Raw genomic sequence first — 20200 nt, 5'->3', positions numbered from 1 at the left:
AAGAAAGCTGGCTCTGGCAGGACGCCTTTGGAGGTCCCATGTCCGCCCGCGGCCGCCGTCGCGCGCGCGCGCGCGCAGGCCCCGTGTCCGCCCGCGGCCGCCGTCGCGGGCGTGCGGCTCCGCGCATGCCGGTGCGCCCGGCGCGGGCGCAGGTGCGGCGGCGGCGGCGGCGCGGGGGCCGGAAGTGGCGGCGGCAGGAGCTGTGGGCCGAGCCGTGGCGGCGGCGGCCCTGGGCGGCCGGAGGACGATGACGAGCGGCGGCGGCGGCGCGGCGTCCGCGCCCGAGCCAGAGCCCGAGCCCGCGGCCTGCGAGCGGCGCTGAGTAAGTGCCGACCCCGGCCTGAGCCCCCCGCGCCCGCCCCGCCGACAGGCCCCGGGCAGCGGCCGGCGCGGCGGGGGTGTGGCCCCTCGCCCCGCCCCGGGAGGGACGGTGGTCGGGGGGGGGGGGCGGCGGGGGCCTGGCCCCGCTGGACCCGGGGGAGGCTGGGGGTCGGGGGGGCCCGGCCCCGCTGCTGCCCTCCCCGCGGGGAAGCTTGGTGGCCTGACCCTGCTGCTGACCCCCGGGGAACGCGGGGACGGTTGGTGGTCAGTGGCCCGCCCCGCTGGGACCCGGGGAAGGCGGGTGGTCAGCGGCTTGGCCTTGCTGCTGCCCGCCCCGCGGGGAGGGTTGGTGGTCAGGGGCCCGACCCCGCTGCTGACCAGCCGGGACGCAGGGAAGCTTAGTGGTCAGTGGCCTGGTCCTGCTGCTGCTGCCCCGCTGGGACGTGGGTGTTCCCCCCCTCCCGGTGGCTAGTGGTCATTTGCTCGCCCCCCCGCTGCTGCCCCGCTGGGACGAGGGCGCCCTCCCTCCCCGCGCCTGAGCGTCTCAGCGTGCAGTACCCGCGGCGCGGGCAGTTCCCCCGGCCTGGCTGGGGACAGTCCGTCAGTCGGGGACAGTCGGGACGACCGTCCCCGCGCGAGCCAACCCTCCCCCACCCCCCCCACCCCCCGGGGAGCCGGCCCCGGCTCTGCTGCCCGGAGCCCGCCGCCTCCCCAACTGGACCCAACGGGTTGGGTTGGCGCTGCCCGCCTGGATGCAGGCGAGGCAGCTTTGGAACTGCATCTGGAGGAAGGAGCCGCGTTTATGAGAGCAAAACTGTGCATTTCATTCGCTGTCGGCCGCGTCCCGGCGACCTGTTCCCGGCCACGCTCGTTTGTGTTTATAGAGGCCCAGGACCTGGCAGTGGCCAACCCTGCTGTTAACACCCCACACCGGAAAGGACACTCAATTTGTGTCTAACCGCACCTGGCACTGATCATTAGTGTGCTGGGTGGGGGGGGGGGGGTGGGGGGGGTGGAGGCTGGGCCCGGGAGTGCCTGTCCTAGGCTGGCCAGCACCTGTCCTGCCAGTGGCCTCAGACCGCCCCCTGGGAACAGTGAACTGCTCAGCCTGGCAGCCCTCCTTTTCTAATCTCAGGGAAATCGTATTTCTCTGGTTTTATTCCTTCTGCAATCTAATTATTCTGAGTCGCAAGGCTTTCAAGTTCTTACTAGAAACTGTTGCTTGTTTCAAATTCTTGATTGCTCAGATTCCAAACTCGGAAGAGCCTGAGGCCCTGTTGACACTCACGTATACACGCGTGTTCTAGAATACAGCGCTTTCTCCATTGTCTCTCAAGAAATGGAATTCTCAGTGGCCCCACACCGGCTGATGGTTGTGGGATGTGGGCCTCCTCTGTTCGGAAGCGCCTGGGATCCTGTGACCGTCACTTTGCAGTGTCTCTGCCTTTCGAACCCCAGGGGCTCAGTTTTCCAAACCGTTTTCTTTCCCGTGTTTCTGACCTCCGCACAAGTTGGGCCTGACCTCCAGCGGGACACTCTGCCCCGGGTTGGGGTGGGCTTCAGGTGGGGGGAGGGGGCAGGGAGGCGAAGTGTTTCGCTTGCTGAGACCTGCCCCATCCCATCCCAGTCTCCAGGAGCTCTGCGAATCCGCCTTCTCATTGGCAGTTGGTGTTCATTCGTCCCGGGGGACTATTAATACCCACTTGTTCATTATTGATGACACGCAGGCGCCCATTAGGGAAATAGATAATTCATTTTGTGGTGTCTCCAGCACGCTGCGGAGCAGGGCTCTGCGGCTTCTTCAGGCTGGGTTGGCGGCGGCCCGGAGTGCGGGCTGGGACCCGCGGGATGCCCCTGGGAAGGGCACTGCTCGCCGCAGGTGAGTCTCCACTCCGGCCTCGGTGGCCTTATTCATCTTCACTAATCTTCCTAAAAGCAGCAACCCGCGACACACTCAGGGGCCTTTAAAAATGTTCGTTTATGGCTTAAGATCTTATTATTGTCTTTATAATTGGCCAGTCTTCGGTGAAATCGCTCTTGGAGAATCATTTTTCATTCTTGCATAGGTGAAAACATCTTTGGTCGTCTTCAGAGACCTTTTACTGTTGGCAGAATCTGTATTTCAGTATATACCATGCAGCTTTGGTTAATAGAAAAATTTGTCTGAAGTTAAAAAATAGAGTTGTGCGCATTTTATTTCTTCTGGGACTTTCCTGGCCTTCATTAAAGTATAATTTTTTCTGTTATGGAAAGATTGACATGTGTTGCCGATTGACTCTGCCGGTTGTTGGGGCAGTAATGAAGCATAGCTACTCCATGGTTTGAGCTTTGATTCTTAATGTGCGTCACTCTTTATTTTTCATTCTTGGAACAAGTAGCGCTGGGTAAAAAAAATAATCACGCGAGCGAGTGCAGCTGCACGAATTTCAGCAGGGAGGAGTTTGAGGTGGTCACTCGAGCCTCCACACGAACCTTTAATGTTTAATGCTGTCGTTTACGTTGCTTTGCATTGGACAGAGTAACTTAAGTCCCGGCAGCATAGTTTTGGGAGCGCATGGGGGTTTGTTAACATGCCTGCTGTGCTTCCTGCTTCTCTGCCTCTCTCTCTCTCCCTCCCTTTACCCACGCACCCTCAGGTACGCTCGGTTCTGCGGAAAAGCCATTTCTCTGGGTTTTTCTCAGTAGCTCACGCTGCCTTCACTGATGGTTACCGGTGGGGCTGCCGGGCTGTGAGGTCCCCGGGTTGGAATCGGGGCCTCTCGCATCTACCCCTCCAAGCTATCTCTTAGACCTTTGAGACCCTTCATTGTGTTCTTTTAAAACGAGCCTCTGTCTGTCTTGGGTCTGAGGAAAGCACTGAAATGTATGTTAAAAGGTTCGTTAGACCTTCGAGTTAAAACCACCACAGAGCCGAGCAATTTGGAGAAATAGTTTTGATCTTGGATGTGAGTGTCTCTTCCTAACTTCAGACACTGTCATGTCACAGGGCCGGGCTATCCAGCCTTTGTGAGTCTGTGGCAGCAATGCTAGGGGTGGGGGAGGGCTTCCCAGGTGTCACCCTGTGAGAAATGTGGATGCTCAGACTCAGAAACTTCAGCCAGGCTCCCACTCTTTGGTGGGTGGCCATGGAGCGGGGTGGAGTACCAGGGGACCCTTCGAATCTGTCAACTGAAATGCCACCACACCCGGTGGTGTGTGGGGCCTGTGGGGACCTAGTCATGCATCTTGATGAAACAGTGAACTCGGATGGCCAAGAATCATAGCACAGGAGTTTTCAAACTCTTTGGTACCTGAACCCATTTACATTTTAAAAAATTATTGATGATCAAAAAAAAGTTGCATATTTGTACTTTATAGAGAATATTGTTAGAAGTTCTGGAAGTTTATAAGGTTTTTCATTTTACTACTTAAAAAGTTTTTAAATCCATTACATGTTATCATTTTGTACAAAGCAACTAGAAAAAATATAACTACAGCATTGTTGTACATTTTTATGAACTTCTGTCTCCTCAACAGAAGACAGGCAAATGATCCATCAGATTTTTCTGCATTCATTCTCAAGGTAGTTTTAGGTAAAATACGTGATGAAAAGTAGAAACAACTCTGTGGTTATAAAGGGAAGAGCATTTTTAGATAATAGTCTGGTAATGCAGTACTCCACTGCCCTTAGTTTCTTAAATGCCAGTTACATTTGTTGTCTGAAGCCCTTATCACAACTTTTCTACTCGGTACACTAAAGTCCGTTGTCCTGCTTATAGTGCGTCTTGAGTATGCTTGATTTTGTGACACATTTGGAATATGTTGGTTTGCCACGTTGGACAGTTTCTCCTAAATATTGACTCGTAATGAATTATCAAAAATTACACTTACAGAGGCCGGAGCAATAGTACAGTGGGGAGGGCATTTGCCTTGATGCGGCTCACCTGGGATCCATCCGCGGCATCCCATATGGTCCCCCGGCACCACCAAAAGGGATTCCTGGATTGTAGAGCCAGGAGTAACCCTTGAGCATCTCTGGGTGTGGTCCCCAAACAAACAAAAATCACACTTACTAATATCAGTCGTGACAGTAGATAGACTCACTCTGTTAGCATTTTTTCCCCCTGGGAAATTGTGTCAAACATGTAAGACTGAAAAACTGTCACTGTACCAGCCTTTCTGAAAAACAGTGTAAACATTTCCCCCGAAGCTGGGAATCGAACTTCCATAGGCCCCAGTAATTCCACTCCTTGGAATATACCTAAGGCCCCAAAACACAAAGGAGTTTGCAGCACTGTCCACGGTAGCCAGAATCTGGAACCAACCCGGATCTCCAGCAATCGATGGCTGGGTAAGGAAGCTGGTGTACATCCACAGTGGGAAACCATTTGCCCATGAGAAGAGAGAAAGTCAGGATGGACGTGGAGGGTCTCGTGCTGAGGGAAGTTAGTTAGAGGGGGAGAGACCCCCATTGAGTGGTAGCTCTCACGTTTGGGTTTTAAAGAAGTAGACAGTGGAGACGGCTTGAGAGCTGGTTTCAGTGGGAAGCTTGCCTGGGCCGAGGGAACTGCTTGTTTTCAGGGGGATGTTTGCTGTCTGGGCCAAAGGAACTGCAGCAGTGGTGGAGAGCTCAGCCTGGAGGAGGGGACACTGCAAGGTGGGAACGTGTCATCCGTGAAGCCCTTCAGCAACAGGACAGAAACCACAGTGCCAGAGGTAGAAAGAAGAGCCTCTCTGAGAGGCCAGCGGGGGAGAAGGGGCCAGTGCTGGTGGACCCTGGTGGAACACTCTATGCCTTTTAAAGCCCAACTGGGAGTGACTTGACCATTGAAAGTAGCTAAACAAACAAAATGAAAGAAAATACAGAATTCAGTGGTGGTCTCTCAGTGGAGAGGGTGTCACCTGGAGAGGAAATGGCTCCTGGGCCCCAGCCGTTCTCACCCTGACGCTGTGGGCCCTCCCCCAGGGCGGATGCAGTTGTGACACCAAATGCCAGGGAGACATGTGCTCCTCGGTTGAGCTGGAGCGGAATTAAAAATAGTGTCTCGTCTCCTCAGTGAAAGCATTTCCTGCCTGCGTTCTCCGGCCTGGCAGGGGAGCATGCCATTCTCGACTCCACATGGCAGGGCACAGGGCCCGGGCCCAGGTCGAGGACTGACCTCCAAGGCCCGGGACCCAGAGGCCCTGAGTAGAAAGATGTAGGCTTGAGAGGAACCTCAAGGTCCACCCAGTTCCCAGTTCGATCACCCCAATTTCCCCTGTGCTGCCCTTGCCGAGTGCTTATTTAGATCACGCCTGAATACTTCCAGTTCCTGTGAGTAAGTGTGCTAAATGCATAAAAATAAGTGGCACAGACAGCTGTTTGGTTGAAAGTAAGAGAAATTCTTAACCCTGGCGTGGATGTTTGCATAAATTTCCACGCAGTTTCTTCTGTAAGTGATCAGCCTGCTTAAGTCCAGAGATGACTGCGATTTATGTTGCGAAGGACAGTTCTTGTTTTGTTCTCTCGCTGTGTTTAAGGGCAGTTGTGTCTTCCTCTGGTTATTGCTGTCTCTGTGATTAAGTAAGTGGATCACGTTAGGTGTGCAGTTCCAAAGGTCTGGGTCTGTTTCCTGCTGGTTGGTGACCGCACTGCCTGAGCATGAGGACCTCCGTGTCCATGTTTCCATAACGGCAGTGCCTGAGCGCTGCCATCCTCCAGCCCGTGGCCAGCTGCCCCTGCACTGCTGGACGCTGGCAGCCTGCACTGGAGTCCAGCTGTGCGCGCGCTTGTGTATGTCCGTGTGCATGTGTATGTTCGTGTGTGTGTGCGCGCACGCGTATGCGCGCGCATACTCTTACACACACTCAGTTGAGGCTAGGCGTAACTTCCTATCAGCCCCAGGGTTCAGGCCCATTCTAAGTCAGTCCTTTAGAATGTCAGCATAGGGGTCAGAGCCATAGTACAGGGGCTGAGACATTTACCTTGCACGCACCCAACCTGGGATTGAGCCTGAGCACCCCATATAGTCCCTGAGCCCTTCCAGGAGTGATTCCAGAGCGCCACTGGGTGGGCCTCCACCCCTTCCCAGTTTATTGCACAGTCATTCTGATAGTCGCCTCAGAAGTTGGGTTGTGCCAGGAGGAGCCGGGAGGTGAGAGGAGTGTCAGGCTCTGCACTCTGCTCCCCTGTCAGCAGGTGTGGTCAGGACACCTCGTTTCCGGTTCAGTCTCACACCTACCTAGTGCTCCACAGCTCGGCAGGTGTGGCGAGCTCCAAAGGTGACCCCCAGCACCATGGGACCCTTCCCCATCAGGACCCTTCCCCACCAGAGTCTGGTCGGGTCACCCAACCCTCCTGGCAGTGACACACCAAGGTGTTGCTGACACTTGAGAATGGGTGTAGTGAAAGATCTCCGTGCTTGCAGCCTTCTCTCCTGAGTAGTACTCACGTGCAAGCGAGTCTCTGCACACACGCACAGATCACTCGGAAATTTGACTTTTAGAATCAGATACATGCCTGTGCATGTTACAGTAGTGTGCCCATTTGAGATGCCCTAACAGCATAATTCAATTTTAAGTCACTGTGTTATTAGATATTAAGCCCTAGGATTAAATGTGCATGCTTGTGTGTGCATGTGCGTGCATGTGTGTGTGCGTGTGTGTGTGTGTGTGTGTGAGAGAGAAAGATTCTCAGTGGAGAGGTGTGTGGCCCCCAAACCAAAGCAAAAAGTCTTGAGAAATCAAGGAATAAAGCGTATTTGTTTTCGGGTATGCTGTTCTGCTTATAATTGACACATGCACCGCATTAGATGAAATGTGGGCGTGTTTATTTGGGGAGTTTGCGGGTCAGTGACTCGGGAGATGGAGTAGAGAGAAAATGGGAATAATTCATGCAGAGCCAGGGTGGAGCCACAAGAAAGAATTAAAACACCCAGGAAAAGGAGGTAAGTGGCAGGGGTGTGGAAAGTGCATCTGTTTCGGCCTGGGCGCAGAACCCCAGTTCCGGGAGCTGAGAGAGAGCCGGGGAAAGCCTCGGGCTGTGTTCCCTTGTGGGAGACCATCCTGAAAAGTGAATGATTCTAGAGGGGGAGCGGCTGAGGAGTGGCGGCGGGGAGTTGAGGTGAGAGCATCGGGGTCCAAGCCCAGGATTCGGGTGACACCTCCGGGGGCCACCTGAAGTCGGGAAGGTGTGGTGGGGTGGCTCACCATTCTCCGTCACGGTGGGGATGCTGAGATATGGTCAGGACCTTCATTTCCACTGCAGGACCCTGGACGTGCTCTGCCTCTGCAGGAGGGGCGGGTGCCTGCTGGGCACACAGCTGGCTGGCAGAGGTCCGACCTCCCTAGGGAGGTCCGTGCACCCTTCACCCTCACCTGCACCCCTAGCTCTAACTCCTGGGCTCCTGAAGTCGTCCCCGTCCCAGCAGATGGCCCCTCATGATCCTGCTTTGCTGGTGGCTTCAGCAGATTCGGTCAGTTAGAATCCTTCCTGGATTGAATTTTCCTGTTGCAGTTCCTTATGAGCACGGCATAAGGTTAGGATAAAGATTCCAGCGCGAGATTTATTAGCACATTGGGTTGGGGGACTGAGGCCGCCGGGGCGGGGGTGTCACTCTAACCAAGGTGTGGAAGGTCTCCGGGAACATGCACCTTCCCCAGCCTGGGCTGAGGGCCCCCTCTGCAGCCCGCAAGGAAGAGCTGCAGTTTGGCCCATTACTCCAGGCCGCTCATGGCCACAGGTATGCTGTTTCTCGTCTCTGTTCCCAAACATCCTCTGCTGGTCCCAGGGTAGAGGGTTATTGGTGGATTATTCACGTTAAAAGTGTTCTGAATATGCAGAGTGGCATATTACCCTAGGGATGTGTATCAAAGGAAAAGAGCGGGACAGTTCCAGCCTTCCTTAAATACTGGAATTTAGTATTGTTAGCAGTTAAAGAATGTTAAAATTTTTTCGAAGTTAGAGTAATCAAAAAAATTAACTATAGTTTATTCAGATGTGTATCTGTGTGTATTATATTGTATATTATGAGTGGTTTGAATTTCAGAATGTCTCTTAATTCCATAGGAACTTTACAGTATTTTACATAGTGGTTTTTTTTTTTTTTGGTTAATGTAGGAGTACTGCTATTTATTCAGTCACCGATTAGCTGATTGAATTGGGCATGAACTCCACCTTACTTTTTTTTCCCATTTTTTATAATTTTATTGGATCACCGTGAGAGCAGTTACAAAGCTTTAGGGTTTAAGTCTCGATCATACAATGAAACACCGGTACCTTCACCAGTGCCCATTCTCCACCCCCAAAAACCTCAGTATACCCCCATCCCACACCCTCCCCCTACCTGAGGGGCACATGATTTCCACATTACTCTCTCTCTACTTTGATTACATTCAATATTTTGACACCAGACCCACCATATTATTTGGGATTTTACCCCAATACACAGATCTGCTGAAAAGGCAACAGTAGACAATCTATTTTCTATTGCTGATTATGAATAACATGATACCACATGGCTGCAGTAGTGGCCACGTGATTTTGAAATTCCGAAATTTTAACAGTTAAATCTGGAAGGATTTCTGCCATAACCTTCTGGGTTTCGAGATTTGTTCCTGAGTCTCTTGGATCATGGCTGACTCCACCCCCATCCCATAAGGCCCTGCGTGTCTCGTCACTACAGGCTGAAACCTGACTGTCCAGACTGTCCTTTCTGGAGGATGGTGGCCACCGGGCCGCCAGGGGGAACAGGCCAAGGCACAAAACCTATTCCGACCTCGGGTGGCCCAGCACCGGCAACCCACTTCAGGGACTGGACACATTTCTGCCAAAAGCCGATAGGTTTCGAGATTCATTTCTGAGTCTCTGGGATCATGGCCGTTAAGCAGTTCGATCAGGAACCAGAGAGGCCATGCCTCCAATTATATAGCTGAGCCAGAGGTGGTTTGTGGGGGTGTCTCCCACATACCTTACTTTTGTCCGTTTACTTTCTTGGTAAACTTTGCCCCAAGTTTTGGGGTCTGGCCAAAAACACAGCAGCAATTTTGGGGTATCTGGAAGTCTGACGGCGCCATCAGGCTGCTGATGCGCTTGCCTCACAGGTACAGAGTGACCTGCTGGCAGCACCATACCCCCTTACATAGTGTTTTGATAGTGTTTTGTTTCTCTTTGGGGACCAGACCAGAGGTGCTGGGGGAAAACAGCAGTAACCCAGACTCCAGAATGCGAGAGGATGCTTTAGAACTTTGAACCATCGCCCCAGCCCTGTATTTAGTTTTTTTTTTTGTAAGAATTTTTCTTTTTAGTTTGAGAAGTAACTTCTGTTTGTCTAGGCTATCAGATAAAAGATGTCACCCTTAATCAAATTTAAAATTTTTTTCTTACAGATGTCTGGTGAATTCTGATGTTGATACCAATTTAAGTAGAACATATGGTTAAGAACATATAGTAAAACTAGAAATAGAAAAGGCAGCGAACGAAGTTACTATTTCTGTGGCATTTATTATTATAATTAGTTATTTGGTGCTGATGACCAGCCTTATTTGTAGGCATTTTTAGATTTCTCATTCCACTGAAAAGAAAATTCAGACTGAAAATAAATGGTAAACTCAAAATTATTCATCAGATGTGTGGTACAAGAGACATTAAGGATGATGGAATTTTAATGTGGGTTTTTTCCTCTACAAATTAATAGTGCTGGAATTACTCATCGCTCAGTACCTCTGTAATAATTGATTGGGCTGAAGATGAAAGAAGAGCAAAGTTGTTCACTCAAGAGATGTTTTAAGCGATAGCTTGTTTCCCAGTTGGTTGGGGGGGGGCTCCCCTGCGGTGCTCGGGGTACCACCAAGGCCATCCTCATGTGCTTTGGGGGCTTCCAGAGTGGCACCCAGCAGTGCACAGTGAGCCATGCAGTGTCAGGGATGCAGTTCAGGACCTCACGTGGGCAAGGCTGATGCCCCTGGCACCGCTGTCTCCCTGGCTCCCTCCCAAGGTGTTTTGTTGTATAAATTTAATATTAGTGGTGGTTTTTATTTTCTCTCAAATTTCCCGAATACAACTTACACCATATAACTTACACTAGTCAATGGAAACAATTCAGATACCACTTTTTAAAAAGTAGAAATTAGGAGCTGGAGAGATGGTAAAGGTTAGGGCACTTGCTCTGCACGCGGCCAACCTCAGTTCTGTCCCTGGTACCACATAGGGTTCTGTGGCCACTCCAAGAGTTAGCGCTAAGCAGAGAGCCCAGAGTCAGGCCCTGAGCAGTAACCTCCACTCCAATTAGAAACGGAAGAACCTGCTGACGCGGGGCGAGTCTGGTTCTGAGCACCGTAGCCTGGTGGAGGTAACCAGGCTTGTGGCCAGCACCCAGGCCATGCTTCTGGGGTGCCTGGATTTTAATGTGGGCTTTACTGCTTTCACTGCAGTAAGACTGACTGCAACTGGGTGGCACTGTTGGTTTCCCAAATACTTGGGGAAAGGATTGTGCTGTCGATGTATGTCCATTGAGAGTCTTTTCAACAAGAATTCAAGTATGAAAGGATGTGTAGTGAAATACTGAAATGCCTTTGCTGAAATAACAGTGAATTCAAATTTGTTAGGTCATCTAACTCAGGGTTTCTTGGATGTTTTCCACTTATACCCTGAAACATGTTCACGGTATATAAAATAATTGGCATACAAATCAAACTGATGATGGTTATATATATATATATACACACACACAGATATATTTTAAACAAAATATTTGGATTTTATCTTGTGTTTTTGAGCCACCCCTGGGTCATCCTCTGGGGGAGTCAGGGGTTGCTGGGCACATTCAAGGCAAGGCCGGAAGCCCAGTGTTCTCTCCAGCCCTGGAAGCTGCCTTGGGGTAGGGCTGGATGTCACGCCCAGCAATGCTCGGGAGTTACTCCTGGCTTCGCGCTCATAAACTGCTCCTAGCAGTGCTCGGGGCCCTGTTGGAGACCGAACCTGGGTCGGTTTTTAAAAAGGTTTAAAATTTTTCTTTTAAAAAGTTACATGACTTCATGGTATAACCCTCACAGTTCATGAAGCTGGGATCTAATTTACTGTCTTTATCAACAATGAAAGAAATTGAATTTTATGAATTTTCTCAGTGTTTAAATCTGATAGTACCTTTCTAGCTTATGATGTACATAAAAAGAAATCAAAAGTCGTGAACATTATCTTTTTAAAGTACTATCTTTCTGGTCTGGGGGCCACATGGAGCATTGTCCCGGGGCCACTGCTGCCTCTGTACTCAGACCTTGCTCCTGCTGGGCCTTGGGGGTTCGTGCAGTGCTGGGGGTCTGACCCAGACCTCCCTCGTACAGAGCCCGCAACTCAGTCTAATAAGCTCTTTCTCTGACCCAATTTTTAAATTGAAGAGCAACATGCAAACAAAACAATAACCTTAAGCTTGTTTGTGAATAAAACAATTTAATGTTCTGAAAAGAGCAAAAATGTAAGTAGGTGCTACATAAGAAAACTCACAGTCTCCTACCTCTGTTGCTTCTTAGGCCAACATGCTTACTTTTGGAGGTGATAAAAAATTTGAGTCTCTACATTTTATCAGTTACTTTGGGGGAGCAAGCGTCCCGGAGACTCACCGGCCCTTCCTGGCCACCTGCTGGCCAGGCTCAAACACTAGATGTGAGACCTGAGGAGGAGCTGCTCAGCCCTGGGGGTCGGGGCCCACTGGGGGTGGGGGTCCAGGGGCTTCCTGGCCTGTGCCCAGTTATGTCTGGGGGACCTTGTGCTGGCAGGGATCAAACCAGGGCCTGCCTCCTGCCAGGCAAGCGCCAGAACAAACTCTCGGTTACATGCTTCAGAGTGATTAGAATTCTTTTTCTCTGGTAAGTCATTTCCCGGCCTTTGTCTCTAATCAGGAGGGGTTTCAGTATCTCTCTCACACTTGCCCCTGAGTGTTTGCTGCAGGGCCGGGTCAGAGTTGATTCCGTCATTGCACTGAGCGGTGATAAGGGCCATGGGAAAGATTTTGCTTATCTTAAAATAACCACCCAAAGTTTCTTCTTAATCAGCTGTAAAAATAGTTCAGTGATAAAAAAAACTTTGGGTAGAAAGGAAAATTGATCTTTTCTTTTTGAGCTTTATGTGTTTCGTTACACTTTTCCTATTTTATACACACACACATACACACACACACACACACACACACACACGAAAAGTAGCAGCGAAGTATGTTGTATTGCTTTTGGTAGGTGGACATTTGTTAACTACTACTTAAAACAGTCAGATTTTTCCTCATTTTGCCAGGATCAGTGTGCCGAGTCGCAGTGTATGAAATCAGCCGATGAGTTTCTGTGTGTCCTGTACACTGGTGGGGATGCACAGTCAGACAGGAATGAAGGGAATAGTTGTCCGCTGTTTATTCAAAGCCAAATGCTGAGGGATCAATGTGATGTGACAAGGGTCCTAAAAGGCCTGTTCGTCGATAGCTGTCACGAGCGGGAGGCATAAACGGGAAGGTGTTCATACCCATGTGCTAGTGCACTCCCATTGCCAAAAGGTCTCCACGGCCAGGGTTAACGAGACTCAGAGCAGTCCCCATGGCACTGCTGACAGAAGCATGGCCAATGAAACCTGCGGTCTCTGAACAAGCAGAAAATCCCAACTGTCAGAGTAGCTTTGAGAGTGAACACCAACCTGGGGCACAGACTACAGTACCGTCAGCGAGAAGGTGTGACTCCGGCATGAAAGCACATCAGTGGCCCAGCCTAAATAAAGCAGGCACTATCTGCAACATCTTGAGTGACATCGAGGGATGGTCAGAAAGAGATGCGTGTTGGCAAAACTGGCCTTAAGCCTTCTACCATGCACAAAATTGAGCTCAAGTTGGAACTGAAACCTTAGTACAGCTCGAAGAGGCCAGAGATACTAAGCTCCTTGAATGTTGCTCCCTCCCGCCATAAACTAATAGCAAAAGCAAGCAGATAAGCACAATGACATCAAGTCGAAAAGTTTATGCACAACAGTCAAAATTGTCCATGAAAACAACAGCCTACTGAATAGAAGAATATTGTTTATTATAATAATCTATCATAATGGGAGCAAACCACTTAGCTGTTAGCTTTTACTATCCAAAATATATAAAGAACTCTACAATTTAATAGCAAAAGAAAAAGTTAAGGTTAAAGAAGTAGGAGAAGATCTGAATAGATTTTTTTTTTATACTTTTCCCACCAAAGAAGACATCGCAGTAGCTGAATAGCTTCTCTAAAAGAGCAGCGAATAGGTTTGACAGGACTTGGGATAAAAGGCAGTTTTATCCTCTGTCGGTGTGGGTGTAAGTGGGTGTAGTCGCTATTAAAAACCCCGGTATGGTGAGGAGCCGGAGAGACAGGACAGTGGTCAGGTGCATGCTGGAGTCAGTTCCTGGCACATATGGTTCCTCAAACCCACGGAGGGTGATCTCTGAGTGCAGAGCCGGGAGTAAGGCTTGAACATCACCAGGTGTGACCAAACACCAACACCAACACACACACACAACTAGGGTGGTTCCTAAAAAATTTGGAAATTAGACCAGAGCAGTAATACAGTGGGGAGGGCGTTTGCCTTGCACTTGGCCAACCCAGATTCGATCCCCAGCATCCTGTATGGTCCCAAGCACCTCCAGGAGTAACCCCCTGAGCATCACTGGGTGTGGCCCCAAACAAAACCGTAAAACCGTTAGAAATTAAACTGCCATACCCAGTCAGCGTTTCTACTTCTAGGTGGTAATCCAAGGAAAATTAAAACAATTCAAGAAGTTACATATCCCTACATTCAGTTCAGCATACTTTACAGCAGTCAAGAAATAACTCAGTATCCGTGATGGGTGAGTGGTCAGAGAACTGGTGGTAATGCACAGTGACTGCACAGCCCTGGTGGTCAGAGCGCCGCATGCTCAAGGATCAAGAGGTCCAGGCAGTGACCCTGTAAAACAGATGTGAGACGTGTATATAGTATGTTGACTCTGTATGACCATGTATCTACAAATGTTTGCTCTTAAAAATGGAGTGAGCCTCACAGCAGTTTCCTATATGCAGTGGGTTAGGGACAGGTGGTGACTGTGTGATCTCTCCGATGCATGGGATAGCAATCCCAGCTATGGTATTAATATCATATGTGAACTATGAACCAGGAGAGGTGAACCGAATCATCAGCTCAGAAACCAGACTTTGGTTTCTAGATGAACCAAGGTAGCCACTGAAACCGGACTCCCAGCAGTGGGTGAAACTGGCAGGCTGCTGTCAGGGTTGGGCTAGAGCTGATTCACGTCCCCCCCGAGCCTTTGTGGCCACATGGGAAAATCTGAGAACACGGCTTTGTCTCTCTGTCAATGAAGAACACGTGGGTGCTCGTGCCTGGCAATAAATATGCTCTTTTTCCAGAAAGCGGGTGTGTTGATGGACATGCGTGTTTCACAAACATCGCTGGGAGGGGGAGCGGGGCGGCCTGGGAGGGGTCTGTGTCCGCTGACCATGATGCTGGGCTGGGGGTCGCTGAATCTCTGTCTCTCTCCCCCCTGCAGGACTCCCCCGGAGCGCTACCATGGAAAAGCCCTGGATGCTGTGGAGCGTCGTGGAAAGGTGGCTGCTCGCCATAGCCTCGTGGTCGTGGGGCGTCTGCCGCATCTCCCTCCTGCCTCTGATCGTGACTTTCCACCTGTACGGGGGCGTTCTCCTGCTTCTGTTGATCTTCATCTCAGTGGCGGGCATCCTGTACAAGTTCCAGGATGTGCTGCTCTATTTCCCAGAGCAGCCGTCCTCGTCCCGCCTCTACGTCCCCATGCCCACGGGTGTCCCCCACGAGAACGTTTTCATCCGAACCAAAGACGGCGTGCGCCTGAACCTGATCCTCATCAGGTACACTGGCGACAACTCGCCCTACTCCCCCACCATCATCTATTTCCACGGCAACGCTGGCAACATTGGGCACCGCCTGCCGAATGCCTTGCTGATGCTGGTGAACCTCAAGGTCAACCTCTTGTTGGTGGATTATCGGGGCTACGGCAAGAGCGAGGGGGAGGCCAGCGAGGAGGGACTCTACCTAGACTCCGAGGCTGTGCTGGACTACGTGATGACGAGGCCCGACCTCGACAAGACTAAGATCATCCTCTTCGGCCGCTCTCTGGGCGGCGCCGTGGCCATCCACCTGGCCTCCGAGAACGCCCACAGGATCTCGGCCATCGTGGTGGAGAACACGTTCCTCAGCATCCCGCACATGGCCAGCACTTTATTCTCCTTCTTCCCCATGCGTTACCTCCCTCTATGGTGCTACAAAAACAAGTTCCTGTCGTACAGGAAGGTGTCCCAGTGCAGGATGCCGTCCCTGTTCGTCTCGGGGCTCTCGGACCAGCTCATCCCACCCGTGATGATGAAGCAGCTCTACGAGCTCTCGCCGTCCCGGACTAAGCGACTGGCCATCTTCCCGGAGGGGACGCACAACGACACCTGGCAGTGCCAGGGCTACTTCACTGCCCTTGAGCAGTTCATCCGAGAAGTGGTCAAAAGCCACTCCCCCGAAGAAATGGCCAAGACGTCCTCCAGCGTGACCATCATCTGACGCGCTCCACATGCGCCTGGTGGGCAGAGCGTTCCCCCTTACAAGTGTACTTGTCTGAGCGCGACATTCAGACGAGGCAAGGACCTCACCGCTCCTCGACGATGATCCAAATAGTTTTTTACATTTCGAGAACTCGGTTTCTTGGGATTATTTTACACGTTTTCATCAAGCCTTCCGGGGTGTTGCGTATCCTTCTCTTTGTTTAGTATGCCAATATAAGAGCAGATTATATCCACATGTTTCTTTTGGCTGAAGTGGTTTGTCTCTTTGACACTTAGATGAATGGTTGGGCGTGGAAGGAAACTCATAAACAGAAACTTTTGGTTATTATTCTTTCGTAAACACGGGGACAATCATGATTAGCAAACTTAGTTGTGTAACTGCATTTTCACCTTAAAGTTAAAACGAAGTGCATGATGGTATTTTATTCCTTGAATTATGCAATGCAATGTTTTTAGTGTAAATAGCACTGGTTATTTACCAATGTTCATGGTAACCTGAGTTATATCTATTTTTATGTCAATTATTTTGTTTCAGCAAGAAGTAAAATTGAGGCCTGTATGCAAGTTGCCGTTTGAAATTTGCTCTGGTGAATGCTGAGATCCAGCTTTTTCTTACAAAGAAAGGGGACCCCATTTTCCAGTCTAAATGGACCACGCTTTGTTAGGTACAGTCTGGATCAGGGCATGTAAACATAAAAATGTAGAACTTTATTGCAGCTTTAATGTGCATATTTGAACTTTTTAACATTTGTAATTTTGGTGGCAAAGAGAATTTTAGCTTCTGTCAATTTTGTAAGTCTACAGCCAAACCATGAATAGAGATGATAATGGAGATTAGCACTTGTCTAAGAATTAGAAAGTATTCTCGGAACATGATTGTACATACTATTTTACACAAAGTCCCTCGCTCGATTTTTAAGTCCCAGTATCTAGGTAGATCTCAATCCGTGAAGCCAAGACACATTGATTGGGTTTTCTGAAAATAAAAGTTAGAGAAGCAAAAGGAACTATATTCTTTGGTTTAATGTTTTAGTTGCTGTGAACTAGATTCCTAAGTCAAAAGACAGTTTGAGAGATGGTACCTATTTTCCAGATATAGGGTGGTGAGGATGAAGAAGCTCTCGAACTTGTCTTGCAGAACCTAAGGCCACTTTGAATTGGCTGGAAGCAGGGAGTAGTATTTAGGCAGGTAAAAGAGGAGGCAAAAGCCCTTACTGATAAAAGGAAAAGCCTCTTTAAAACTGCAGGTTTTACCTTAAAAAAAATTATAATATATATATAAACTATAAGACATAATTGTGCTAAGTTGTTTCAACCTGTCCTCAAAAATTAGATGTAATTGAGCTTTATATCTTAAGTCAGCTTATAACATATAATATTTTGAATATTTTGGCTATATTAGCTTTGTAAAAGCAGTTAGAGCAGAAAAAAATAGGTCAGTAAACGTGACCTTAATTTAAAACCTTCCCATGAAGATAGGGCTAGAAGTACTTTTGCCAAATAACATTGTTTTCATTCACTTTATGTCAGTATTTAGAAAGGAAAAAAAAACTATAGTAAGTATGATTTATAAAGGATACTGTTTTGTTATAATACTGTAAAAAAAAAGTCTTGTTTTTGAAAAAACATTGGTGATGCATATCATGAGAGGTGTATTTTCTATGCATTCAGATTAAAGGTTACTTTTCATCTTGTCAATCATTGCCATGTAGAGTCTTCAGCAGTAACGTATTAAAAAGAAAAAAAAGTTAAAAAGCAAAAAGTAATGAATTTTGCCAGGCACCTGGGGGCCTGTCACTGTGGAGAGTCTGTGACACTCACCAGGCCCATCAGCCCCCACGGCTCTCAGCCAGCCGTGGGACACTCCAGCGGGACACCGCGGGGGTAAGCTCAGAGTCTGCATTCACCAGTGTTTTATCTATTTTTAACTTAAACTCCAGCTTCAGAGGCAGATTTTTCCCTCCACCTCGGAGCTCAGAAGAGGCCCCATATCCGTGTCCCCCAAAGACCCTTCTGGCCACGAAGGCAGGAGCCCCTTGAGGCCCCGTGCACTGTGCTTTCCCTGCCTCTGTGTGAGACCGTGCATGGGAGGGGAAGGGATCAGACAATTGGCTTTTGTCAGGCTCCAGGAGGAATGTGGCCTCCTCTTCCCCAAAACCTGTTTACCTTGTGGCCGCACCAGCGGGTCCCCAATGAATTCTCCATCCTGTGGCTCCCTCCTCCTGCCCCATCCTGGAGTGGGGAACAAGCATGCTCGTGCTGTGGGTAGATTTCTGCTACTTGCATTCTGGAGCACCTGGAGGAGTCCAGGAATGGACTTTTTAAGTTAGTAACTGAAGTTTGGAAATCTTGCATGATTTCACAGATGCCGAGACACAACTCCTGTTAAGAGCCATTATTTTAAAGGGGCCATTGGAGAGGAAAGTGGCAATAAAAGACTTGAGAAAGTTTTATTGGAAAATATAGGGAAAACTTTATTTTTCCCATCAATAAATACTAATAGGAGCGGATAAGAAAGGGAAGTGTTCTGGAAAACGACCCTTGAAATTGGACCTAACTCTGGCTCTCGCCATTAACAGCTGCCCTGGGCTTTTGCATAGACTTCCACCGTACAATTTGGTATTTTTGTTAGAACAGCTCTCTGGATTTTGTCACAAGGCAGCCTGAGTCTGTTTTTATGATGATCTGCAGACGTTTGATAACGATAGGACTCTAGCTTTGGTTCTTCTCACGGTGATCACATTGTAATGAGTACTTCCTGTTGTAATCCTTCCGTCGGAAACCCATGCCACTGGATGTTTTCAGTTCTGGTTCATGTTTGTTTCTTACATTTGTGAGATTTGGCTTGCATTGGGAATAGGCTTACTTGGTGGATTTGGAACATAAAGGCCATAGTCAATTTTCTACCAGTTATCTTGCGAGGTCAGCCAAGCCAGTTAGGTAATCCCTTCCTCAAGGCGAGGGGATAATTATGGTGAATTTCTGAAACCAATGTCACAGAACCTTTTTTGATCAGGCCAAGATCGAGAGGAAATTCTCATTGACCTTTCCTCTGCTCCCTTTTTTTCTATTATGTTTAACAACAATTGTGAAAAATAAAACTGTGAAGAAATTAGTGATAATGCTTTTAGATTATCCACTTAAAAAGTTATGTATTTTCATGTCACTCAGGTAAAGTTGGAAATGACAGAGCACAGACATCTATTTTTTAAATTAATAGGGGAAAAATAGAAAAGTACTTCTGTTTATTTATATTGCCATATATGCATATATCTTAGCAAATCAGAAATAATATATTCATTTCTATGGCAACAAATAAATGCATTCATCCTAGTAGTAGTCAACACATTTTGCCAAATGGCACAAATATACCTCCATTTATATTTTATATCTTTAAAATGTAGTTTTAAAAATAGGACTATGTATAAGACACTTTTTTTACAAAAAGTGCCATATATACATATGTAACAGGGATGAGTGTGTGTTTAGCATAATTTATAACAATTTGTCAGTACAGCATATACTGAAAATTTTAAGTTATTTTCAACATATCCAAGTATGTTCAGGATAAATTAAGCCAGTTTCATAATGTAAATCATATTTTTGTTATTTGCCATATTTTATTTGAAGCAGTAATAGAATTTTATAACTCAAATTTGAATGTTACATTATAGCTAACCATGGCAAGCAAAGATTTGGTTTTTTTTTTACAGTACATTTCTTTAAAAATATACTTTCTATTTTTCTGTACTGACATTTGCAATAAATTGATACATTAAAAGTTTGATTAATGTCTTAAGATATTCAGTCTTTTTTATTTTCTATTCATCTAAGTTACATGATAGGACACTAATGATTCTTGAATGATTAAATAAAGTTCCTGAATTTGTACTGAAACTGATGAGTTTGCTGCAATACTGGTGTGGATAAAAACAGTAGAAGTTAGGCTTATATTCCATTCCCTCACATTATCCTCCCATATATATTTAATTTAGAATAAGAGACTTTGTGTATGAAACCCCTTGTGCGCGAATAGGCCCCAAAGTGTTTGATGAAATCAGTGACTCTGGGAGTGAATAAATTTGAACTGTTGACAGTCCTGCTGCCTTCGGGTCTTTAAGAGCGCTTTTTCGTGCAGTTCTCTTGGTTTTGTTCTTCTTTTCCCCCCATTAGTGTTGAGTTAATGGTTCGGGGTGATTAAACCGTGGTCTGATGCTCACTTGTCTTCACTCCCACCCTTGCTTTTTCGAACAAGAATCCTACCTGGGGTGGGTTTCGCCTCAGCCGCATGATGGAAATGTGTGCGATACTCGATACTCGAAGGCCCGTTCAAGCAGAGAGCGTC

General features: G+C 48.3%; 1 protein-coding gene across 1 annotated transcript; it reads left to right on the top strand.

Annotated features, from left to right (window-relative positions):
- The first annotated feature begins 212 nt into the window (after positions 1-212).
- Positions 213-19954, top strand: ABHD13 (abhydrolase domain containing 13). The gene is made up of 2 exons (XM_056109486.1): positions 213-322; positions 14820-19954. Exon 2 carries the CDS (start codon positions 14840-14842, stop codon positions 15851-15853), a length of 1014 nt encoding a protein of 337 aa, XP_055965461.1. The 5' UTR covers positions 213-322; positions 14820-14839; the 3' UTR covers positions 15854-19954.
- Positions 19955-20200: the final 246 nt, after the last annotated feature.

Source organism: Sorex fumeus, unplaced genomic scaffold (assembly GCF_029834395.1).
Source record: "Sorex fumeus unplaced genomic scaffold, SorFum_2.1 ptg000008l, whole genome shotgun sequence".
NCBI lineage: Eukaryota > Metazoa > Chordata > Mammalia > Eulipotyphla > Soricidae > Sorex > Sorex fumeus.
The sequence above is the reverse complement of the archived record's forward strand: the minus strand, read 5'-3'. Positions and strand labels throughout refer to the sequence as shown.